At 36.4% G+C, this 26,059-nt stretch overlaps 3 protein-coding genes across 4 annotated transcripts; all 3 read right to left on the bottom strand.

The window, feature by feature from the left end:
- Positions 1-1,080: 1,080 nt before the first annotated feature.
- LOC142341427 (general vesicular transport factor p115-like) lies at positions 1,081-12,306 on the bottom strand. Its single transcript, XM_075392360.1, has 4 exons — positions 12,149-12,306; positions 10,894-11,086; positions 9,973-10,150; positions 1,081-4,612 (listed from the first exon to the last, which is right to left on the bottom strand). The coding sequence occupies exons 1-4, from the start codon at positions 12,181-12,183 to the stop codon at positions 1,536-1,538; spliced, it is 3,483 nt and encodes a 1,160-aa protein (XP_075248475.1). The 5' UTR covers positions 12,184-12,306; the 3' UTR covers positions 1,081-1,535.
- Positions 12,307-12,708: 402 nt separating this feature from the next.
- LOC142340690 (protein arginine N-methyltransferase 7-like) lies at positions 12,709-17,796 on the bottom strand. 2 transcript variants are annotated; one of them, XM_075391383.1, is made up of 3 exons: positions 17,497-17,796; positions 15,067-15,127; positions 12,709-14,636 (listed from the first exon to the last, which is right to left on the bottom strand). In XM_075391383.1, exons 1-3 carry the CDS (start codon positions 17,770-17,772, stop codon positions 12,709-12,711), a joined length of 2,265 nt encoding a protein of 754 aa, XP_075247498.1. In that variant the 5' UTR covers positions 17,773-17,796. The 2 variants fall into 2 exon arrangements, with proteins under 2 accessions (XP_075247498.1, XP_075247500.1); XM_075391385.1 differs by having other exon boundaries at positions 14,464-14,636; positions 15,063-15,127.
- A 4,215-nt stretch (positions 17,797-22,011) lies between these two features.
- LOC142341426 (CCAAT/enhancer-binding protein zeta-like) lies at positions 22,012-24,901 on the bottom strand. The gene has a single exon (XM_075392359.1). It carries the CDS (start codon positions 24,860-24,862, stop codon positions 22,130-22,132), a length of 2,733 nt encoding a protein of 910 aa, XP_075248474.1. The 5' UTR covers positions 24,863-24,901; the 3' UTR covers positions 22,012-22,129.
- Positions 24,902-26,059: the final 1,158 nt, after the last annotated feature.

Below are 26,059 nucleotides of genomic sequence, written 5' to 3'. Positions count from 1 at the left end.
TAGATAAGTTAAAAAATATTGTCGAAGCCGCTCAAAAAGCTAGGTAAAAAACATTCAGCAATAAATTAAGCTGATAAAAGTTCATTCCGCAGAAGCCCTTTTATTAGTTACCTTGATTACACATATTAGTATCTTTGATTTAAACTAATTCAATTAAACTGAAGTTTCGAAGTGAAAAGTCATTTTATTGTCAGGTAAGTCACGTATGCTCAAAATCTATTCACCCAAGTGACCTAAAAAAATTGGATAAAGAGAAAAAAATGACGTTACGCTAATAAAAATGCTTTAGTGAGAGAAAGAAGTCATTCATAACATTCGACTTTTCCAGCTTTGCTATGTGAACAAATGTAAAAGAAAAAAGAGCGTCAGACAAAACAAAAAAAACAGGACGAATTCTGAAACACAATCGAAATAAAAAAATAGAACTACCGTATCTGACCAGCAGATAAATTGAACAATGCAAGCCAAAAAGACAAACAGTCTCAAAAGTCGACACTAAGATAATTGAACAAACTAAACAAAAATAGAATCACTGCTGAAACTCTTGAACCTTTTACCCTGAATGCCAAATTTTATCCATTTAAGTACACCCATTAACCCACGCACAAGCCTAGAAAAGGGTTTATTTATCCACGCAAAAGCCTTGGAAGGGTTACATTTGCCCACGCACAAGCCTTGAAAGGGATAAATAATTTAAAATTGAAAATTTATAGAAAGTTTTGCACTATCAATATGCTCAAAACCATTTGCTGTCTCTCGAATCTGTATATTAACCCAACTGAAAGACCTAAAAAAATTCATTGCTCCGTAGTAATACTAAAGCGCTCCAAAAGATGCTATTAGAGCACAAAAATTGCACGCTTTTAGTAGTAGTCTGTTTTGCAACGTCCTTCGCACTTGTTTCAGAATTAATGCTTTTGCAAAGTGACCTTAAATAAACTTAAAGGTGCCTTTTGCTGCACTGACGTCATATTAAACTACACGCAATTTGTGATCAGATCCCGTTTCTAGATAGATTTAGAACGCATGAAATTAAGATATCTTAATCCCATATCTTTCTTCATTTCTGTCTTTTAAAAATCAGGATATAATTTAAATTGACACCAAATATAACCCAAAGCATTGAATACAGATTTGAACGTATGTACAGTTAAATCGCTCATAATTAAATTCTCAAAATTTTCAATTTGTACCTCCATTATTCCATATTCTGCACATTCCTTTTAAAACTATCCCACAGTGAAATGAAGGAACAGAAATGTATATGAGACGCCTACTTTTCGACGTACACAATAAGAGATGTCTTGATTCGAGGCTCTCAGGCCAAAGAGAAACCATTAACAACAAGTGTCGAAAAGCAGCCAATTAGTGTGATAAATTTACAAACGAACGTGAATTTTGTGCCTGATTTATTTTCCTATCTATAGTAAGAATGTTTTGATAGATAGTTGAATTAATTCATTGCACGATTTTGCTCGTACTCCTTGCTCGTTATCGCACACAAAACTCACGCATGTCTGTAAATTGAATACAGTTTAACTACAACTTGAACTAGTGGCGGATGAATTGCTTTGATTTGGGGTAAAGAGTCCAATTTTCCTTTTCTCGCCCGCTGAAATTCCATTTGCACTTCCGTTTAATTTACCACTTTCCTTATCATCGTCGTCGTCGTCATTCGAGTCGGGGTCATCCGATGCCTCGTCACTTTGCTCCCCTCCCGCGAACATCTCATCTCCAATTAAGCTTCCAGCGCCCACAGCTACTAACCCCGCTTTAATTGCCGATAATTTCTCGTTTCGATTTTTCACTCTTCGCTTCAACCTTTTAATTTTAGTGTCCTGGTCAGCTAACAGTAGCAAAAGGTCATCTTGATCTGATCTCAGGTCTTTCAGTTCTTTTTCAATCGTTTCGTAACTTGGCTTTCCGATGACGTCGGGACTGCTTCCGATTCCTTCGTTCATAGCACCATTTTGAGACACAACAAACGGCTGCTCGTTATTTACCGATTGCATTTCAATGTTCGCCAACTTAGCGGTTAGTTCTGTTTCTATAAGCAAGTTTTGATTCCCATTTTTCGCATTACTCTCGATATGTTTGCTTAAAACTTCAAGTTCAGACGCCAATTCTTGCTTATCGTCTTGCAAACTTGCAATTCTTGAATTCAAATCCTCAATTTGAGTTTTCAAAGCTTCATTGTTAGTATTTAACTCAGTTGCTATATTATTTTGGCTCAAAATTTGCTGGTTCAGGTACTCATTTTGCTGCGCCCATTGGGCATTTACACTTTCACATTGGAAAACTTTGTTTTGAAGTTCTTGTAATTTTTGCTCTGGGTCAAATTGTTGATTGAATTGATTCTGGAGCTCATAAAAGTTGGTGTAAATTTGTTCGTACTGTTGTTGCAATACCGGGTACTGACTTTCGTACCATTTCAATTTTTCGGATTCTTGCGAATTTTCCGACGTTTTAGTAGCAAGATCTTCATTCAGTTTTTGAACTTGAGTCTTTAACTCTGAATTCAACTGACCGAGTTTTGAAAATTCTGAGTTATAGTTTTCAATATGGGCTTTAAGTTGGGTATTTTCAGTTAACATTTGCTTGAATTCTTCGCTGTTTTTCACATCTACCGGGGGCGCAGTTTGTGGATAATCGTTGTTAGTAACATTCTGGTAATAACTACCAGCGTTCCCGTTAACCAACGCGTATTGCTGCTGATAATAATTTTGGTAGTTATAACCATTATTGTAATCATTAACATTACTAACCGGTTGATTAGGAACTTGATTGGAAACTTCAGTTTGAATGTTAGCTGAGGATGTGACGATTGGCGTTGCTGTTGAAATTACACCAATTTGGTATTTCAAGTTCTCATTTTCGGCATTTATATCGGCTAATTTCTGATCAAGTTCTGATATGTGTGTATCTTTATTTCTGATAATTTTCTCTTGCGATTTTACAGTATCTTTCAAACCCACAATTTCCTGCTTCAACGCTTCAATTTCCTTGCTGTTTTCATTTTCAGCACCCGATAGAGCATCCACAATTTTCGATTCCAAAGATTTGAATAAAGTCACGAGTTCAAAATCCAAAACTAGCGATTCCCGGTTTGAAACATTCATGTAGTGTTTCTGGCAGCTTTTTCCAAAACTTTCCGAAACCGAAATTAATATCATGTTTCGTTTAAACATTTCTAAACCCATTCGCTTTTCAACAATATGTTTTAAACTTTTTCGGTCGAATTCGCAATTTGTTTTGTTATCCTCGTTATAAAGGTAACAAATTCCCAGCAAAAACGCCGCCAATGCACGTGATATATTATCAATGTCTTTCGGGTACATAGACGTATCGCATAAATGTGAGGTGAAAAATGAAATCGATGCTGGAATTCTTAACAGGCAACTTACAGCAGTGGGGCAGTTATGCAACCAAGTACATAACAATATCATCATCCCGATTTTAGTTTGAGCCGTGGAATCGTTTTTAGTCAATATTGACACTGCATGTTGCATTAGGGTTACAGGGGCGTTACCGATACTTGTCGCTAATTGAACCCTTAATAACTTTTCCTTCTGGTTATCGTTTAACGCGTAGGAAAGGGCTACTGAGCAGAGCCAATTGCTTGTTTGGTCTCGGCTGAATAACCCACGACATAACAGCTGCCCGCTCGTAACATTACTCGTGTCAACTTTAGAGGGCAAAAGGGTGTTTATAATATCCGCCTTTTTGTCTTCGTTGCCCAGTAGATAACTGTGAAAACAGTAGAGAATTGCGGTTCTTAAAGGCAACTCTTGCTTTTCGTTAACCATTGTCATCAACAATGAGAGAATCGAAGGTTTAGGAGGGGACTGCAAAGTCATAACATTCTCAAAAAAGTTTTGATTTGTTCTGTTATTCGCAATTAAATTACCAATACAAACAATCGCCTCAGCTAAAACTTTGGCATCAATTTCCGAGGACACGACAATAACGGCCATCTTGTTCAGAACTCCGTGTTTGAACAGAATTTTCTGGAAAGCCGAAATAGTTTGCAAGGGATTTTGGGGCGAAACTAAACTTTGAACCAAATTTAGCATTTGCAGCACATTGTTTACCTTCTGATATGACCAATCTTTTTGTTTCCCAGTCGAGAAATTGAAAAACTTGGAAATTTGTTGAGTGTAACCGCCTTCAAGAAAGAAGCTCAAGTTTGAGTTATTTTGGCTAAGTAACTGATGAATCAAATTGATGCAATCTTCGACAACGATCAAACCATCGCTTAATCCTTCATCTTCGATAATTCCGAGAACCGTCTCGAAAACTCCTTCAAATGCAATTAATTTCTGCATTGGCGTATTTCGATGTGAGAGAAAAATTAGAAGAATAATTGCTTCATTTCTGATGACCTCTCTGGGGTCAGATAAGAGGTCAACGACCTTGGATAGAGCAGTGGGCGACGTCAGTACTATTTCCTGAACTTTAGTTTGGGCATTTTCCAGTAATAGGTGGATAAATCTGGCAATTGACAATCGCAGCTGAAAGTCGAAGTCCTCGAGAGCAGTTAAAAGACACGAGATAACTTCTGACTCTTTTATGAACATTTCTGTGAATTGCACTCCGAGGTCCCGCGGCGGACCTAAAAATCAAAAATAAACCAACTAACGTCGCGCAAATTGTTCTCAAACGACAGGCAAGTGGTTGGTTTCTGTAGCCGCTAGCTTAAGCACAGGGGGGGGGGGGGGGTGGTAAAAGTGGGCGTATGGGGGGGGGGGGTTAAAAGCGTGTATGGGGGAAGTATGTTTGTGTATGCGTGTGAGTGTTTGTGTATGCGTGTGAGTGTTTGTGTATGCGTGTGTGTGTATTCGTGTGTGTTTGTGTATGCGGGTGAGTGTTTGTGTACGCGTGTGAGTGTATGCGTGTAAGTGTTTGTGTATGCGTGGGTGTGCGTGCGTGTATGCGTGTGAGTGTTTGTGTATGCGTGTGAGTGTTTGTGTACGCGTGTGTGTGCGTTTGTGTGTGTGCGTGCGAGCGTGCTTGTTCGTGTGTGTGTTTGTGTGTGTGTGTGTGTGTAAGTTTGTGTATGCGTCGGTGTGCGTGTGTGTGTTTGTGTGTGTAAGTGTGTGTCTGTGAAAGTAAGGTGTGTGTGTGTGTATGCGTATGTGTGTGAGGGGGGGGGGGTTAAAAGTAAAAGCGAGCGGTCCAACATCCTCAAATAAGCAGAACTTCTTAAAATCTGTAATTTCTCCAGTGATGACTTTTCTGGACAATTCCTAAGAATACAAAAACATAGCTGGCAGATGGCCACAAAATAGCTGCAATAGCTTCGTAGATCTGCCGTCTCAAAAAAACAGTGAAAAGACAGACCAAAAAAATTCGTCTTTTCATTGAAGGCTGATATGTTATATTTTGATTAAAATCTGCAGAAGTTTTTGCCGCCTCTATTAGCTGCTCTCAAATAACCTTCGTTTAGAGTGACACACACCCATTTGACCTTATCTCTTTGAATTAAAGTGAATAAAAGTCAATTTCAAAGTGAGGAAGTCATTTTTGAGAGTGAGGTAAGTCAAGTGTGACCAAAAATTTAATTACGCAAAATGAACAAAAACTCGCTCCACTAAGAGCAAAAAATGACGTCACACACGCACTTCAGTTGAAATTGCATGAACGAACGAACAAAAAGCAGATCTGAAGCGGTTGTGACGTCATATGGTCGTAACAAAAATCGTGACGACGAAATAAAAAAACATAGGACAAGTCCTGACGTACAATTCAAAGAATTTTCATTGACTAAACAGAAAACTCGACCTAGAACGGACTATGAATGGATTGGAAACAGTAGGCAAAAATTTTGTGAAAATTTTCAGAAAAACATCTACTAAAAGACGAGCATTTGTGCACAATTGATCTCGGAAATAAAATGTTTCAAAACTAAAAAACAGCGGGGAAAACTCACAATAAACGAGATGTAGTTAAAGAATTCACCGTTGAATAAAAAACAAAAACTTGAAAGAACGTTTTTTAAACATAGCTGGCAGATTGCCAGAAAATAGCCGCAATAGCTTCGTAGATCTGCAGTCTCAAAAAAAACAGTAAAAAAGACAGACCAAAAAAATTCGTCTTTTCATTGAAGGCTGATATGTTATATTTTGATTAAAATCTGCAGAAGTTTTTGCCGCCTCTATTAGCTGCTCTCAAATAACCTTCGTTTAGAGTGACACACACCCATTTGACCTTATCTCTTTGAATTAAAGTGAATAAAAGTCAATTTCAAAGTGAGGAAGTCATTTTTGAGAGTGAGGTAAGTCAAGTGTGACCAAAAATTTAATTACGCAAAATGAACAAAAACTCGCTCCACTAAGAGCAAAAAATGACGTCACACACGCACTTCAGTTGAAATTGCATGAACGAACGAACAAAAAGCAGATCTGAAGCGGTTGTGACGTCATATGGTCGTAACAAAAATCGTGACGACGAAATAAAAAAACATAGGACAAGTCCTGACGTACAATTCAAAGAATTTTCATTGACTAAACAGAAAACTCGACCTAGAACGGACTATGAATGGATTGGAAACAGTAGGCAAAAATTTTGTGAAAATTTTCAGAAAAACATCTACTAAAAGACGAGCATTTGTGCACAATTGATCTCGGAAATAAAATGTTTCAAAACTAAAAAACAGCGGGGAAAACTCACAATAAACGAGATGTAGTTAAAGAATTCACCGTTGAATAAAAAACAAAAACTTGAAAGAACGTTTTTTAAACATAGCTGGCAGATTGCCAGAAAATAGCCGCAATAGCTTCGTAGATCTGCAGTCTCAAAAAAAACAGTAAAAAAGACAGACCAAAAAAAACTCCTTCTCTTTTCATTGAAGGCTGATATGTTATATTTTGATTAAAAATTTGTATAAGTTTTTGCTACCTCTATTAGGTGCTCTGAAATAAACTTCGTTTAGAGTGACACATACCCATTTGACCTTATCTCTTTGAATTAAAGTAAATAAAAGTCAATTTCAAAGTGAGGATGTCATTTTTGAGAGTGAGGTAAGTCAAGTGTGACCAAAAATTTAATCACGCAAAATGAACAAAAACTCGCTCCACTAAGAGCAAAAAATGACGTCACACACGCACTTCAGTTGAAATTGCATGAACGAACGAACAAAAAGCAGATCTGAAGCGGTTGTGACGTCATATGGTCGTAACAAAAATCGTGACGACGAAATAAAAAACCAAGAGAAGGCCAATAATAGCCCCAGCTATCGCTGTGCGGCTATTAAAAAAATACAAAGACAGAGAACCGATCTGCAGGACTTAAAAAATCATCAAATTTTAAAAGCATTCAAAGCAAATCGTTGATTCCACAGAAACAGTAGGCAAAAATTTTGTGAAAATTTTCAGAAAAACATCTACTAAAAGACGAGCATTTGTGCACAATTGATCTCGGAAATAAAATGTTTCAAAACTAAAAAACAGCGGGGAAAACTCACAATAAACGAGATGTAGTTAAAGAATTCACCGTTGAATAAAAAACAAAAACTTGAAAGAACGTTTTTTAAACATAGCTTGCAGATTGCCAGAAAATAGCCGCAATAGATTCGTAGATCGGCAGTCTAAAAAAACAGTAAAAAAGACAGACCAAAAAAATTTGTCTTTTCATTGAAGGCTGATCTGGTATATTTTGATTAAAAATCTGTATAAGTTATTGCTGCCTCTATTAGCTGATCTCAAATAACCTTCATTTAGAGTGGCACACACCCATTTGACCTTATCTCTTTGAATTAAAGTAAATAAAAGTCAATTTCAAAGTGAGGAAGTCATTTTTGAGAGTGAGGTACGTCAAGTGTGACCAAAAATTTAATCACGCGAATGAACAAAAAAACTCGCTCCACTAAGAGCGAAAAATGACGTCACACACGCACTTCAGTTGAAATTGCATGAACGAACGAACAAAAAGCAGATCTGAAGCGGTTGTGACGTCATATGGTCGTAACAAAAATCGTGACGACGAAATAAAAAACCAAGAGAAGGCCAATAATAGCCCCAGCTATCGCTGTGCGGCTATTAAACACAGATATCTCTGTAAATTATTCATCACACTCAATGCAGTAGGTGAACCAAATGCAAACATAACTCTTTTATATCACTATCTAAGCACGCTTTTTAAGTCTTGATTATTATACACTGATTTGAAATTTTCGGATCGAAATAGAAAAAACAATTAATACCAGGAAACAAACAACATACACAGTTCGACTCTATTCAAAAACCATTTACTTGAAGCAAAAACCTTTTATTAGAAGCAAAAATCTGATGCTTTTTTGCGGCAGTAATTTTCGTTCGTATGATTTTGAACACTGTATTCAAGCAATTTGATGAAATAGCGAGTTCATGGAGCACCAACTGCACCGTGAGTGCATCAAAAACATGTGTAGCTGTAGTCAAACTTGCTAAAACACAAGTGTATATCTTAGTTTTAGAATCCAGCACTTCCTCCTACGAAAGAATAAAACAGATTAAAAAGATTGCGTATAAACAAATTTTTGTATGAGAATGATAGTTAGATCGAAAAAATGTGATTTCATGAAATTCACAAAATGAACATTTGACAGTAGATTCGACAGTACACTGACTTCATTGAGAGTTTAAGTGCTCAAACCTGAAAAATGCGAAAGAGCTATTAAAAAAACCATGTTCAAAAGCAGATGAAAACCCGAAGTAAGGAAATACTGTCCCAACTGATCTGTACCAGGAGATTCATTCATAAAGGAGGCCTTCAAGGTTAATATTTATTAAAAGTTGGTATCAATGAATGCTATCTTAACGCCAAAGATACAAAAATTTGAGTCGTTAATACTGACAGCCAAAAATAGCTGGAAATGGACATTCAGATAACTAGTTAGAAAAATAACTGAAATTCGGGTTACCTGACAATTTACCCAATTCCCTTCTACCCAATGCCATTTTAATCAACCTGTTATTTTACCCAATGCCAACTTACCCAATGGTCTTTGATCTTTTCGTTCAATTATCCTATGTTCGGTTGTGATAGTTTCATATCAGTCGGCCAAATAGCCGTTCTGGTAATTTTAATAATTGGGTAAATTTAAGTTGGCATTGGGTAAAATCGCAGGTTGGGTTTGGTAAAATGGATTTGGTAAAATGGAATTGGGTAAATTGGTAAAATGGAATTGGGTAAATTGTCCTGACACAACTTCGCTATAATATTCAAAAATAATGCCGTTGACGGAAGAATGAAAGCTCAAGATAAATGTTTCGTACAGACAATCTCAGGAAAAATGCGTGACTATTTGCCTGGCCATTTCAAACCATTTTTAGGCATGTGGAAAAAGCCTCACATAAACTCGGCTGCTATGCCGAATTTGACATAGATAAATACTAAAATGAGACCTAGAGTTCAAGGTCAGCCCAGCTCAAGGTCATACTATTATCAAGATAACGCCATAAAAAACTCATCCTTAACAATGGGCTTCAGAAATGTCATTAATATTCCAATAAAATGACCATCAGGAAGCCGACTGACCTAAAAACTTATTACACTGACCTTAACATTTACAACCGACTGCTATCGAAGGAAATATTCTCGAACAACAGGGGTTGAATTTGCTTGTAACTAGCGGAAGAATAGGGATGCCAGTCGCAACTGGCACGAGCCTAATGAGACTCCAAGAGAGCAACACAGCAACTGACCAGTTTATCCCTTTTCATCTGACAAAAAGCCAAATCACTCAAGCAAGCGAAAGAATGTCTCAGAACAAAAACGGTCAAGAACAAATTTTGCATAAATAATTTAGTTTGAGAGCAATTAATACTAGTTCACACAACTTAAAAAATATCACAACCACGATAATCTGTCAACATTTTTTTTTTAAAATTAAGAGCAAAAGATCAATCGAGCATATAAACTGCAATTCGACTCGCGATTGACAAAAAATGAGCGTACGATTTGGTTTCTTTCTTTAAAATCATGGCTCCTTACCAGATTTAGCATCATTCGAAGAATGGGAAGAAGATGTATTGGAATGTTCTAGAACATCACTCTCGTCCTCGGAAGGTATGCCACCCCCTCCTCTTCCTGTACCACTATCCCCTGAGACAATATTGGCATCTATGTCTTCATCACACATCACATTATACAGCGTGTCAACCGCTAACATCTAAAACAATCAAAGAAACTTTCTGGACAGAAAATTTCGTAACTCATGTGTTAAAACCAAAAATTTGCAAACTCTTGTGATAAACAATACGTATTTGCATGATCTTGGCTGTTCCTCAGCAAATCGCTATGTTGGTTTGAAGTTCCTCTTTTTTAGCCGTAAACGGTTCCCAACTTCAAGCCCACAAATGTAATTGGTCTTCTAGTCTCACCTTGATTGTTGTCTTGAAGTATTTCTTCTGTTAAAATGATATTCTGGGAACCAATTGTAGAAGTGCTTTCTATCTACTCAATTATTGTGAAGTCCAAATACAGTTTTTCGCATTGACTGTAAAAATGTTTACTTTAATAAACATAACCTGGATTAGTTTTAGCAACTGAAATTATGTAAGTCAATCGTACGCAAACAAAAAGTTCGAATACAATAAGTGTACGTCTTATTACATAACATTCCTCACTCCTCACATCACTGGTCTCAAATAAGAGACGCAAAGATAAGAACAACGCAGGTCAAGGTCTTCGTTCAAAATTATTTATGACCAGAACATTAAAAACTCAACGGGGTGGCGAGAGCTGTGCGCTTTTAAATACACTGGCGAAGGCAGGCTCTGAGTCGAGCCAAAGTCTGGTCATAGGAGTTCATAGTCTGGGACTGTCTGAGCATAAACAATTTTGAATTTTTTCCGTGACAGTTTCATTTTTTAAATCAAAGATCTCAAAGAAGAGCAATTTAAAACTACTCACAGTTATCTCTGAGTCACTGCAGTAGTTTGTTCGGATGACCTCTGCAAGAACAGGGAGTCCCTGTGCACCCACATGCACTCTGTATTTCCCAGACAGTCCCTTGAGACCCCTGACCGCATCCCTTCTGTCTTCTAACAACTCGCTTGTCGAGATCCGCTCACACAATCGCTCGACTGTGTCAAGAATGTTGAACCTTAACAGAATGAAACAACATAAACCGACTAACGTCGGAAGAATTGCTCTCGAACGACAGGCGGGTGGAAAAACATTTGACCACGCCGGGATTCCAACAATCGGCCTCCCGAACACTAACCAGATGCACTGCCCACTCGTCTATCAGGCTACTTAATGCTCTGCTGCAACCAATTTTACATTAGCAACAAGCTTTAGTTCGGAGTGAGAGCAATAGAGATGACTCAAAAATGAAGAACGAAAGCGTGAAAAAGTCACTTGAGAAGTCAAAGAATGTTCTAGAAGAAAAACGGTCAAGCAAAAAATTAACACAGACTGGAATTTTTTCCTCATACACAATAAATATTCCCACGTCATTGCGGAATACGGACAAACTGATATACAGAAGTAGTGATTTAGAGACAGTCAGAGTTCTGCCGAATAATAACCGCAAAAATAACTGTTCACGCCAGCAATAACATTTCAGACAGAGATTCGATGCAGTAAAAGTCAAGATTCCGGTCAAAAGTAAAGAATTCGGCCTGATATATAACCTCAAAGTTGCATTATGCAACTCTCAAAAAGAAAACATCTGTTTAACGTTAGAGATAAATCTCATAATTCTCCGTCGACCTTCAAATAAAGTTTTTGTAACTACTTGAAGAGTTATGGGTTAGGTGGATTGTTATGGAACCGTTTGGTTTGTATTAATTGGCGTCATTCTAGCATACACACTGTTAAAAAACTGTTACATCTAAAAATTTTAGTTAGTTCAATTAAAATTCCGTGTAATATCTCTTCGTGAACGAGCTGGATGCTTCAAAATTCAGGCCACTGATGAATGCTAGTTTGTGCCGGTCAAGCGGTGGCCAGGCCATGTGAAATATTTCAAATAAAACAGTTCAAAACTTTTCAAAACATTTCTCTGTGAACAAAAACACGCTAACTATTAGTTGAAAGTCTCACTAGAAGTTTTCAAGCAATCTTGAATTTTACTTTAGCTTATCGATTTGTATTAAGCAACGTTTGCAACGTAGCAATTTATAATTTGGAAATCTCTTGAAAAGAAGAGCCAACAGCTTACTTTTTCTTGGGTTTAGAAGATCCAAATCCAAACATTTTAGCGAATACTTTTGCAAAAAAATATCCACGTCGACGATTATCAAATCAATTGACGGCACGTGCAAGCGCACCAATCACATTCACTTAATCTGAAAGATCAAATTCATCATATCTATCAATCTCAATTGATGTCAATTTTCATAGCAAAAATAAAGTTCACAAAAACCTGATATCGTCGCAACACACTATATTTAACCGACTAACGCCGGGCGAATTGCTCTCAAACGACTGGCGAGCGACAGGGTCAAAGTCTAAGAACTTTTCTTAACACCACAAATTTATGTCTCCAAAAGAGTTTCTGTGAATAGGAGACTTGGAGACTAGTGAGCTGTGAAAGGCTCTAAGAGCACTTACTGCCCTCTGGGCGCTACCTGTTTATCCCGTTTTTGAGGACGAAAAGTCGAAAGCGTCAGACGAAAAATCGCTCAAGCGAAAAATCGCATAAAAAAGACCGACAGGACTAATATAATTGCTACAAACTTCGTTTGAGACCAATTAATAACTTTACTAAATAGAAAAGAATCAATCTGAAAACACTATATTAATTTCCTGATCATGACTCGAATAGTTTATATTAATCTTGCAGACCAATTTGCAATCAAACCAGCAAACAGCTTGTTTATATACTGGGTTCCAGTCTACAGGTACTGCTCTATTGACACCATTATCATTCTTCAAAGGACCTTCCGAAAAAGTGATCTCAGAACCAAGATCTAAATCTTTGTCATAATAATCAACACAATACTCCATCCACAAAAACAAACAATTCGTTTCATATTCAGCGGGCATGTTTCGTTCAGAGCCATAATTACTCGACAGATAATCATCCAATTTTAATTCGAAATTCCATTCCTTATTAAATTCAACATCATCAAAGTTAAATTCGTGCACGCTAATAACATCTGAATGAAAATACGTTTCATATTCAAACAAATAATGACTTTCCACATTCGCAAAAGAACTTTTTTGTGCCATTTGAATAACTCCATTGAAAGCGTCTAAATTAATACCATGAATATCGGATTTAACACGTTCGCGGATTCTATGCAAATGGGCTGTTCTTCCAAATGCGCATTTCAAAATAGCTTTCGATGGAAAAATTGTAACTTCCTTCGGCGATTTTAGAATAAGATTTCGTGAAAGTTGTCCAAACGTAATAGCATGATGCCAAGGTAATTCTGCGGACATGAAATACGGTTCGCCAATAATAAAATCAACTGAACTAGTTTCAACTTCAGAAATGTTCGTCACGAAACGCGTTCTTACATTACAATCAACATCTCGATTCTTTAAAGCTCTTTTTAAAGTTTTCAGGCAAAGTGTGTTATTTTCGAGAACGATAATTTCTTTCACGTTTTCTGCGGTTAAAAGGTCAAAAAACAAATTGAAGTTGCCAAGAAGTAGAACTGTTTTCGCTTTAAGATTTGCAGTTTTCAAACATTTTTGCCACTTTTCAAAATAGTTTGAACTTTGAGTCAGCAACAATCTGTTCCGATTTAGGCAAACATGGACACCACATTCACAAGCCGGACAATTTCGGTTGCTTCTCAAGGTCAAATTTGGCTCAAACTGAGTCGGTTCCTCTGATTCTAATGATTCATTTGTTTTCGAAACATCAAACCATAAATTGTATTCATCGTGCTCGCAATTTAACGTCAACTTCTCGCCTTTACTAACTTCAACATTGTTCTGAATGTTGTAAAATGTTTGCATCCAATGCTCCCGCCATGGAGAACTTCTAGAATATTCTAGAAAATTCTGATTTCCCAAAATAGGAAGAAATGGTGAAGTTGTTATCATATTCGATTCATCAGCTTCACCAAATTCTTCGTTCATGATCAAAGTCCAATATAACATTACACCATCGACACGTCCGTGTACCTTCACTTCAAATTCCACCGTTTTAAACTCGTTCAAATTCTCGGAAGACAAATTTCCAAATTCAAAATCGAAGACCTCAATAGGTTCTGACAAAGCTATGAAATCGTTTCTCAGAACAGGTGAGTTGATGAGGTATGAAAACTGAAGCTCTAAGGGCGTCGCAATACCAGGGCAATTTGTGACGTCATCGAAGTAGGAACCGAAAAAAGATTCGCCGAATTTTTCATCAACATTAAACATTCCTCTAAGAAAATTGGACTGAAAAGGCACAACAAACGTTTTTGCTGCATGGGGAACAAATTTGAAGTTTGAGTTCTCGTTTTTCATAAGTTCCTCGTTTACATGTATAAACGTACTCAGACATCCTTCACCAATAAGAGCAGAATCGAATATTTCAGCAACTACCAAATTCACGTGATGCTGAAATTTCAGCTGATTTAGCTTTACATCTTTTGAGCAAGCTGTTATAACATCGAACTGTGATTGGCTGACTGAATTGTCCAATAGTGTTTGAGATGCAATATCTGCCATTGGTTCAAACGATTCGAAAGCTGTAACAAAGTCGGCACCTAAAAAAGATAGCTTGAAAAACAACTGCAAAAGGCCTCGTTTTTTATTAAAAGTCGGTGATTACAAATTTTAGTTGATAGATTATTGCAATATCTTTCAAATGATTATTTTTGAGTGTAAATTAAATTTACCATTTGCAACTGATTAGAGTTTCTTCATCAAATTTTGATAAAATTGAATTCACATCTCCAAATTTGCATCGCAATTTTTAGAGCGTCTATGAAGTCTGATTACTACCCAAATCACCCACGCATTCATCTGATGTTTTAATTTCACACAAATTACACAATGAAACGAGTAGGCTAATAGTACCATATATCAAATATTATGCAGGAAATCACAAGCAAAATTACTATTATCTCAACAAACAAATATTTTGTTAGCAACTCTGAAAAGAAAGTAGAATTGAAGGAAAAATGACTCACCAACCATTTTGGAGAGCAAATAGAGCTAGCAGACCAGTTCCTGTTCCAATGTCCACACAGTGCACCTAAGAATAGGAAATGAATAGTCTAGGAAATAAAAAAGTATAGCGGGACAAATTCTGTATTAAAATCCAAAGAATTAAAACACTGAAGATTTGACTATCAAAATCATCATCAGAAGAACAGCCTTCCATAGCCAACAAATAATATACCAATACAAAAAAATAAACAAAAAACTCACTTCAATTTTTTTCAGCGAACTGGTGTTGTCAAAGTCATGACATCCAATGAATAAATTAAATGCCCCAAATAAAAACTGAGACGGCATACTAAATTTGGAGGAAATCCAATGGCAGACAAAGTATCAAGACCGCACGCGAAATGTGGCAAAAAACAATTTTCACCAATATCTTTGAAAACAATTGGCGTCAAAGTCAATATAAAATTGTACCACTAAGACGGAGTAAGATGAAACAATTTCCTTCTCTCAATTTAATATCAAAATTAACGCCTTTTTACTACTGGCCCATGATTAAATCAACATAACAATTTAATTTGTCCACTCCAATTTTGCAACAATGTTTGAACAGATCTTAAGACAGCGCTCCAATACAACTCAACTCTGGCATTTTCGCCAAATTGGTTGTCAAAAATCTACTTCTTTGCTTAGCTCTCACTTTTCAATCTTATCGGGTCACTTTATTTTCCAAAGTCGTAAAATTGATCTCATGACTCGCGATTGAATTTGTTGAAAAATATGTGTTTTCTGTTCCTATACGTCTCTTAAGCTTTTCGTCTCTTAACCTTAAATAGCTTTTAACCTGATACATTGACAAAGGCCTAGAGCCACTTATACATTGACAAAATGATCTGTCATTGTCGACTCAATTTATCTTGTATACTATAGTCCATTCTGAATGTAGTCAGGGCAGTCCGACCGAAGTGTATCAATTTTCAGAAAATCCACAGGTTTATTATTAATATTATTAATATGAATCAAAGTACAGATGATTGTGGATGCACCATCTTTTCTATGAACAAATACTCACGCATTTTAAAATTGCTTCGACTTTACTAGGCCTTTGGGAATAATTTTTTGAGGTATAAATTCTTCTCTTAATGATCATCTTAATTAACCTAATCTGAAAACAGATTTTGATTTTGCTTGGATAAATAAATTTAAAGAAGGCCCGAAAATTGAATAAAACAAAACCGACTAACGTCGAGCGAATTGTTCTCAAACGACGGGGGTGAGTGGAGGAGAGGGTAGGGAGGGCTGGACGAGAGGGGGTGAACTGTCCGTTGGAGGAGTGTGGATTGGGGTGAGTGGGGGGGGGGGGGGTGGAGGAGGTCTGTTGAGGGAGGGGGGATGACTGGGGTCAAACTTTCAAGATTAAGAACCACTCTTGGCACCATGAAATAGTCTCCTCAAAATGGTTGGTGAATCGCTTTCTTGAAGACTATTTAGGCGTAAAGCTCTTAGAAAACTTAATGCCCTCCGAGCGTTACCTGTTTATCCCAATTTTGAGGACGAATAGTCAAATGGGCCAGACGAAAAATCGGTCAAGCGAAAAATTGCATAAAAAAGAAAGACAGGACTAATATAATGGCTACAAACTTCGTTTGAGAGCAATTATTAATTATCTCCTGCAGAAAATCAACACGGATTTAGAATAAAATTTAATATCAAAAATTTAATCAGATTGATTCTTAAAGAAAAATAATCAAACTTTATGTTCGAGGTGTCAATTCACATAAAGCAGACTACGGCCCCTTTTGCTGATTAAAAGAAGATAAACCATTATTTTAGAAAGTGAGCTACGAAATTCAGGGGACTACCTTCAAATGCTTCCCGATCAATATGACACGCCAGTGAAATGAAACTTAAAATATCTTGATAAGATTCTAACAAATTTTTTGATAGAGAAACGTCAAGGTTGGCACAAAATTTCAAGATCATTGAATGTGGCTTCAGGATTGTGACCATATCATAATAGCGCTGGTAATACTCAAGATTTATCACAAAAAAACGTAGCTTAGCAAGATCTTGCTAGGTCATCCCACGAAAAACGAGAATTCATATATTCTGGCCAGATGCAAATTTTTTTCCACTACGACGCAAATAATTCACTGTACAGCATATTCGGCACAAAATTTTGACTGCTTCCATCTGTTTCCTCGGATACCACAACTGATTAACTTTTTAAAACTTCTCTATCACCAGTTATTAACTATTTCAATTTTACAAATTTTTAAGAGCTCCATTTTTAAAATTGCTTACTTCTCGGCTGATTTGTACGTCGGCCAACGGACCGGCCCAGTCAGAAAACGATGACAAGTGCGAGTACGTACACTAGCCCGTAAAAAAATGGTTTAATAAGTATCGTAAGCATTCTAGGTCATATCGCAAAAATCAAAAGAGCAATTAACTAACCTTTTCAGCCTTATTAGTCGAGTCTTTTCTCAATGATTGAATGGCACGTTGAATTGCACTTGCATATTTGTCATTTCTGTCCGAATCGTGTAGCATGTCTCCATAATTTGACAGTGCAATGTCGTGCCATAAATTCATCCTTTCTTCATCACGATCCTCTTGTCCAACTGAATCATTAAGTAATTCATCTTTTCTTGCGGATTGTCCCACAACCGCCCATTCAAGCTCCCCCGTGCATGGGTTGCGAGTTAGTTTGAACATACGAACTAAAAACATTTCAACATAGCTATCAAGATTACTTCAAATTTGACACGAATTTAACACAAACATATCAACACAAACAAATGGAAGTTTTAATCAACACAAACAAATGGAAGTTTTTGTTAAAACAAAAATTTCCATTTAAATAAATAGCAGTTGCCCTACAGCGCGCAAGCCTAGAGATAGCATTGCATGTTATTATTTAGTCGGTGAAACAACACAAAAAATAGTTGAGAGCAACTTATGCTCCACAAGAAGCCGTAAATTGACCGAGGGCTTGGATACTGACTAAAAAAAAGTAATACCATATTTGATTGATTGATAATTTACAAAAATCGAACATTAAAATTCCTTCCTCTAAAGCCATTAATGATTATTCAAAAGAAGTGCGACTCAATTGAACTGAGTTATAAAAAAGGCATCGGTTTTGCCGGATAATAATTGTAGAACCGATAGTTCAGATACTTAATAAATGAACACAACTGATAACCTAAAAAGGAATCACGATAATGTGCGTTTGTAATTAATATACCTAAAAAGAATTAGTTTCTTAGCAAAAGAGGAAGACAAAAGGAAGTATAACTTTTTCCTTTCTGTTATATAGATATAACAGCGCTGCGAAGTATGATTGATGCCCAACACAAATCAATGCCAAAAAATTTCTTACCAGAGAACAAAAACTCACTTTTTTGTAATCCAAACATTTAAGTTCAGAAACTATAACCAGATAGTTAAATGAAAAAAATAATTACATTTTCAATAAATTGATTGCACTTAAATCTGTAAAAAAATAAAATTACTTAATTAGTCATTTTGGTTGTTCGCAATACAGATAAGTATAGGGCGTGAAAGATCCTAACAGTCAGTTCAAGGGGTATGCTCTCATGCTGATTCAGCAAACATCTTTTAGCATTTTTTGAATGCTGAACTGTTTGTCGGTACCCTGAGATTACAGGGTAGTTTCTTCTATTTTCTACTGCTTGCTTTTTCTTATTATCAATGACCTGCCACCCTTCTTTTCTGTAAAAAAAATAATTACTTGCTTCTGTTTTGTTAAATTCGCAGCCGGTCCGGTCCGCTCCTTATAAAATTTTCAAAGATTCTCCGTTGCTTAATTTCTGTATGAAGTTCCATCTTCAGAATGCTTTTTATCACTTCCCTGGTTTCAAATTCGCATTCGCGATCAACAGAAAAATGTTTTATTTCTTTCAAAGAATAATCGAAAGCAAAAAAACTTCAAAGATTGATCGGATATACAAAAGAGAAATTTAAAGTTATTTTGAAGACACAAAGCAATTAGACTCAACTTCTGCAACACAAAAGCTTTAACATCAAATTCAGTTCAAAAATTGCATAGTTATAGCAACAATTCTCGATAAAATTATTTGTCTATTAAGCTTTTCTTATAATGTTCATATAAGCAGAAAATTTAAAACGATGAGAGCTAACACTAGTAATTCATAAAATTTTACTTAATTTCTAATAACTTAATTTTTACTACATTTCATTATGAACACAAAGAAGCAGGACTAAAATCGAAGTCAAACTTATTTCAATTTTTTCATGATTTACTTCACATTCATTTTAATGGCGAAACATCAGGTAAATGAAGCTTTTCAAATATTTTAAAAATGTCTCATTGATATTTTACGAAACTTCAATGATCGTCAAAAGCTTCAATGTGATTACATCATAACAAGCGTCAAGTATAATCAAAGAAACTCAAGACAGACGGTAATGATAAAATTGAAATTCAACGAAAGTTGAGTTATATTCGGTTGAACTTATATTATGGAAACTAAAGGAACATCAAATTTTGTCTTGGAAGAAAAAAAATTCCCTAAACTGCTCATCAGAAATTTTGAGTTATATTATTTCACAAAAACTACCAAGTTTTTAAGTCAATTCTTTAGCAAGTTCTTGTTTCTCAATCTTCTAAATTTGTTTAAAATTTCGTTTAGCTAGCTCGAGTTCAAACGGGAAAATTTAACTAGTAAGACAAAGTATGATACTTTAAAAAACATAAAATTCGAGAAAATTTAGTCAAAACTAACGTAGAAATTTATATTTGAATTATTTAGCATTATTATTATTTAGTCAAAACTAGCGTAGAAATTTATATTTGAATTATTTATCATTATTATTATTTATATTATTATTATTAGGACTTTCACAAAAGTGCACGTCCAAGTGCATGTGTCTGATTCGTTGAAAAAATCGTGAAAGTAATTCAGATCAAGATTTCAAGGAATTTTTATATTGCACGATTGTTTTACCCAGATGGTCTTGCATCTCGGGAAACTTATGCCCATTATTAAATTTAATCGGTAAATCGAAACCAAATCAATTTGAGCTCGATAGCAGTCCAGTCACCCAAATTATCATTGTACAAAAGCTTTAAATCATCAGCAAACACATTAAAAGTGGAATGAAAGATAACGACTGGTTGATCGTTTATGAAAAACGGAATGAATAGCAGGAGCCCCATTATGGAGCCCTGCGGGACTCCCAAAGTAACAGCTGATGACTCTTAACAACAATCTTGTACTTTAACGAACTGTCGTCTAATCGTTAGTTAACTTTCTATGAGCTTCAGGAGTTGTCCACCTACCCTAATATGTGAAAACTTGAAGAGAAGTAAACCGTGGTCTATCGTGTCGACAGCTTTAAAAACAAAAAGAAAAACAAAAACCTGTGAATTGTTTACGATGGCTTCAAAAATATCACTGAGATAACATATAAGTTGTAAGATAACCGAACACCGTTCTCTGAATACAAATTAAGCTTTGCTAACAGAATTTTTGAAGAGTGACGATAGATTTGAATGAACTTTTCCAATATTTTCGAAATGCTGCATATTTTCTATATCGGGTTTTGATCCTTTCCTTTTGAAAATTAACAGCTCCAATTTTCCAATTTTTTGGAAAAACTGAAAGACGCCTAATATTTCTGAATAAATTATTAATGGAGCTAGCTAACTCAGAACTGCATTTTTTTTAAATGCAGCTGGTTGATTGTCCGGGCCACATCTTTTCTCTTAAAGTTTTTAAAATAACGATGCATCAGTTTTGTGTCTCTTGTTTTGATTAACTTTGACTCGAATAATTGCTTGTCTTTTTCAAATGACTGCGCAATATCTTCCTGCATCTTCTCAAACTTGTGTTTTGTTGCCATTGAATCCGCTTCTGATTAAAAAAAAATTCTACAACGTTTCGAGCTGTTTTATCTTATGGGATGTTGATCCCGAAACCCATGAAAGCGAGTAGATCATTGAAACAGTAAGGCAAGTTTCTAACGCGGCTCGAGGAAAGCGGATTAAAAATGCAGTTCAAAGACAAGTTAAGCTGACTTACTTCGATAATGATTGATACAACTGATGATTGCATCTGGTTGCTGACGTCCAAACTAATCATTGCGGCGTTTATATTATTTTTGACCCCAACTAAGACTCCTCCATGTTTTTTAAAAGAGGTGGTTAGCCTTTCGCTTTTAAACAGTTGACAGTTTGCTAACTAAGGTTCCGAGTCTTCGATATCTTTAGTCAACCAAGTTTCAGTTATTGTAATAATGTCGAAACCCGCTGACTTAATAGCAGTTGTAAATTCCCCCCTTCTTTCATAATTTAAAAGACACCTAGCGTTAAACAAAAGAATACGGAGTGGCTTTCTCAGTCAACTGACTCCGATCGCAGACGAGAAAAACTTTTCAAATTCGCAGATGAGTAAAATTCATAGCTAAATTGAATAAGAAGCGGTTGAAACAATTAAATGAGACAGAATTCTCACAGACCTAAAAAATGGCAAAAAAACAAAAAGCTGAAATTTTTCAAGACCTGAAAAATTGTAAGTCTACTAAAATGATTTCAATAACAGGAGAAGAAACAACCTTGATAAAAAAAGTTTGAGGATATGACCAAACAAGAACTAAAAACTCTCAAAACGAAATAGTGTAAAATCTCTAATGTTCTCAAATCATCAACTTCAAACCTCAAAATGATCAGATGATTTTCTAAAATCTTTCGAGGCTATACTGTTAGCATTTCAAAACTACGAAAAGAAACCGAATATTTTGCCAAGTATTAAACTTTCGAGCTCATGATTACCTGTAAATAGAGTAGAAAACAAAAAATTAGTTTTCAACATAAAACAGATCATAGCAGATCAAAGCTCGACATTATCTTTCATGTACTCAAGCGACAGAAAGTCTTAAGCCTACTGAAACTAATGTCTCGCATCGTTAGCGCAACAGTGAGACCAACATATAAGGTTAAAATCTGAAAATTTTTTCGCTAAAATGTTTTATCAATTTAAATTTCAGTCTTTATTACTTCAAATGAAGTTATTGTCGCTGCTTTGAACAAATTAATTCCTCTTTAAAGAAACAGATCGTCATCTGACTGAGCATTTTCGAAGTCACTGTCTTCCAAAGCTGCACTTTCTTCAAACTCATCATCATCGTCATCATTTTCAGCGTCAAATATTTCAGCTTCCCCATCAGAATATTCTAGAATACCGTCATCCTGATTATCATCATCATCATAATCAGATGCAACGTCTTCGATTTGGACGCCACCTGACGCAGCTTTGAATTGCTCTTCATCCAGGGCGTCCAAGAACTGATCAAAATCTTCGTCGTCTGAATCAACCTCTTCAATTCCGGCGAAATCTTTTTCATTCCCACCTTTTTTGATATTGTCCAAGTCTTTAATCTTAGAATTCTGTTTCAGTTCTTTACACAACTTGGCATAAGTATCTATATAACTCAAATCTGGTCCCTGGGTTGCGGTCAGTAATTTTTTCACACCAGGCATGAACTGTTTAGTTTTAGGCGCCATAGGCGAGGCTGCCTTTTTACCTTCCGTAACCTTCAATTTCTTTCCACTGAATCTTTCAATGAACTTTGAACTTGTAAAATCAATTAACGGATCACCATTATACTCGACCACTGTCGCATTGTTAACCTGTTCTGAGAACTTGCAAACAGAAGGGTGGTAGTGGTTGCTAAGCAACGTGAAATCCCACATAGGGCATGAGTCTGCCCCTGAAAAACTCGGGTTCATACATCTCGGTTTGTAAGATTGACCAAACAGCAAGTCACCGCCGTGGGAAAACTCACTAGTAACGCTTAATGTATCACTTTGAGGTTTCGATAATTCGGTCTCAGCTGTCATAACCGTACCTGTATTTCGTTCAACCCCGTTTTCGTCAACGTCATGAAAAAACTCTTCGTCGTCCGAGTCTTCGAGTTGTCGTTTTGTTTGTTCACGAATTGTATCATTTTGAACCTCTGAAAACTCAACTTTACTCTTGCTTTTCGTCTTTTTCACAGCTTTTGACTCTAATTGTTTCGGTTTTTCAACAAACTGGCTAAGCAAACACAATAAGGCACATGCGAAAGGTGGGCTACTGGACAGTCCGAGTTGTAGCAAACGCTTTTTAAACGCATACTGCCTAACAGCGCGTTTATCTCGTTTCATAGTTTTGAAGATAAGATTGAAAAGTAAAGACAAATTGTGACTTTGAGGCAAGCCGGGTTCTAGCAGCTTTCGGTAGAAGGCTGTATAAAATCTGTCATTTTGAGTTGGCTCTGATCTGGCCATTTCCAACAAGATCATTAATGCTTGAATACTGGTGTTCATTTTCTTAGTGTGAACTATTTTGTAAAAAAGGTGGATCTGCTTTAGAAGTTGTTCATTCTGGTCTGCTTTGCAATACGGCATTGCTCTGTGAATTCCTGTCAAGACATTAGTCAAGATTCGCATCTCCTGTTGGCCGGTACCAGGGTTGCCGTTCTTGGCTCCTTTCTCTTCACTCTTCTCAGAAAATAAATCAAACTTATTTGATATAACTCTGAACAAGCTCATGTATACAAACATAAGACGTTCAGCAATTCGATGTTCATCTTTGGATAAAACTATTTGATTTAGGAAACAAACACAGTAATGCATTGCATTTGAGGAACTTGCTTTCGAACTTGACTGCTGTGAATTTTTGCTGCTCGTGAGTCGGAACAGAAGATTTTCGGCTTCAATTATCATCGGCTCCTTGAGAGGGCTATGCCTTATGAGCAGTGACCCCGCGCAATGCGAAGCGTATGACGCCACAGTTCTGTTAGGGTCACCTGTTTTGTCAATCAAAAGTCTCAAAATATTCATCTTTTCATCTTCAACTTTATCTAGATGTGGTTTGTTTGACAGCAGTATTAAAATGCATTTAATAGCTCGTTCTCGAATCTTTTCAACCGTATCATGCAAGCAGAAGTTAAGGTTGATGACAAAAGTTCTGAATCGCTGTTCTAGTAAACTTTCGAAGTACCAGATAACTAAGATTTTGTTACGGGCTACAGGGTCATTTTGAGCCAGTGAACTCACATCCACTAACGGTCTTCGCTCGAACGGAATTAAATTTCGATCTGGCAACAGGCTCTTTATCCATAGTTGTTCTAAAGCACCGATTGCCGTCAAGATCTGTTCACGAGAGGAATGATCATTTTGGACAGATCCTTTACCATTAGATTCTGCCACGCCTTTTCTCAATTTACCTTTACGAACTAAATCAATCAACGAATCAAGATTTGCTAATTGGTGAATAGCAGCGGATTCGATCAATGATGATTTTGCCGTAATTTGATCTTTCCGCGTTCCTGATGTTAGAAGGTCATTTTTCCAATCAGTCTTCCATGAATTGAACAGATCGACTTCTGTTTGAAATATTTTTTCAATATAAGACTCAATTTCGATTAACTTCTGTTCGGAAAGCATCTTATTACCTTTTTCGCACTTTGTGTCGAACTCAGCCGATAGTATAGAGTACCAGGTTTCGTAATTCTTCAACAAAATTCTGCTCTGGCTTCCTTGTTTTGTGTCATTCCAGTACTCGCTGTTTCTTGATTTTGGCCTTTTAGCTTTCAATACTGCCCCGTTGAGCTCAGTTTTATTCCCTTTCGCCTCTACAGTTGCCTGCAATTTCCGTTTTTTCGTTTTCAGAGTTTCTTTGGACGGGTCATCTGTCCCAGATACAGCTGATGTCTTAACTTTGGTGATGTTCAATTTTTTGATGAAAGCACGCACATCATCCGAAGTCAAATCGTCTTTTTTAACAACCATATCTTTCTTGAAATAGACTCAATTTTCATCGATCAAAACCTGTGATTGCACCATTTACAAAAATAATATAAAGAAAGCCTCTCCCCTAAGAGGGTAATCGCTCGAATCTGGGGCTATAAACGGATATCTATAAATCCTGATAGTAGTCAAAAATATGAAGAATCAAAAACGAAGGTGAGAAAAACAACCAACTGAGGTCGAAAGAATTACTCTCGAACGACTGGTGGGAGCTCGAAGGCATTGCAACCTGCTTCATACGGATGGGGGTATAAATAAATTCACTAAGAGGTGCTTCAAATGACGTCATTAGAGTTTACTATATACCAACTTTAACCACTAAAAACTACATCAATTTCGGCGCTTTTCATTTGACTTTTAGTGAGGAAACGCAGCTATTTGAAATCAGCTGCTGACATCTGTGTGAATTATCACAAAACGAAAAAGTCAAATGCGCAAGTCACTCGAAAAGTTTTGGCCACAACGTTCAGCAATTATTCAGATGTTATGCTTTCTAGACCAACTGTACAAAGAAGTCGACTCAATTGCACATGATGAACTGTTTGTTTTCTACCTAGATTTAAAGAAAGCGTTTGATACAGTACCCCACCACAGCGTTGTTGCAAAACTGTCGGAATCAGGGATCGGGGGAAAAGCGCTCAGATTAATAGCCAACTACTGCGACGACGGAAAACAACGTGTTTGCATTGGAACCTCAAAGTCGAGCCTTCGTGACGTCACTAGCGGCGTACCGCAAGTTTCAATCCTGGGGCCACTACTTTTTCTCGTCTACATAAATGATTTACCACAAAAAATTGAATACAGCCAAACCTACGGTTATGCAGATGATTACAAATTGCTCTCTAATAACAAACATGAACTTCAAACTGATCTCCAGAAATTGAATGAATGGTGCAATAACAACGAAATGCGCCTCCATGAAACAAATGCAAGATCCTTTGTTTCAAGAAAAAGTCGCTCTTTACATTAAAAAATTAAACTGTCAACATCTCGTCTCATCAAAAAGATCTCGGAATACAAGTTTGTGATAACCTCACTTGGCATCAAAACGCAAGCACACGACCTCCAAAACTCTTAAAGCACTGGGGTACCTCAGAAGAAATCTTCCCCACAGAACCCTCCCTCAAGTTAAATTAAACGCATACAAGGGTTACATTGTACCAATTATATCCTACGCCT

This window comes from Convolutriloba macropyga, chromosome 6 (assembly GCF_964194025.1).
Source record: "Convolutriloba macropyga chromosome 6, txConMacr16.3, whole genome shotgun sequence".
Classification (NCBI taxonomy): domain Eukaryota; kingdom Metazoa; phylum Xenacoelomorpha; order Acoela; family Convolutidae; genus Convolutriloba; species Convolutriloba macropyga.
The sequence above is the reverse complement of the archived record's forward strand: the minus strand, read 5'-3'. Positions and strand labels throughout refer to the sequence as shown.

Coding starts and splice junctions, on each gene's coding strand:
- LOC142341426 (XM_075392359.1), bottom strand. CDS start 24,862: ATGGTTGTTAAAAAAGACGATTTGACTTCGGATGATGTGCGTGCTTTC.
- LOC142341427 (XM_075392360.1), bottom strand. CDS start 12,183: ATGTTTGGATTTGGATCTTCTAAACCCAAGAAAAA. Junction 11,087..12,148: donor TCTTCTAAACCCAAGAAAAA/GTAAGCTGTTGG, acceptor CATTCTGTTAAG/GTTCAACATTCTTGACACAG. Junction 10,151..10,893: donor GCAGTGACTCAGAGATAACT/GTGAGTAGTTTT, acceptor TGATTGTTTTAG/ATGTTAGCGGTTGACACGCT.
- LOC142340690 (XM_075391383.1), bottom strand. CDS start 17,772: ATGTTTTTAGTTCGTATGTTCAAACTAACTCGCAACCCATGCACGGGG. Junction 15,128..17,496: donor CGACTAATAAGGCTGAAAAG/GTTAGTTAATTG, acceptor TCCTATTCTTAG/GTGCACTGTGTGGACATTGG. Junction 14,637..15,066: donor TCTATTTGCTCTCCAAAATG/GTTGGTGAGTCA, acceptor TATCTTTTTTAG/GTGCCGACTTTGTTACAGCT.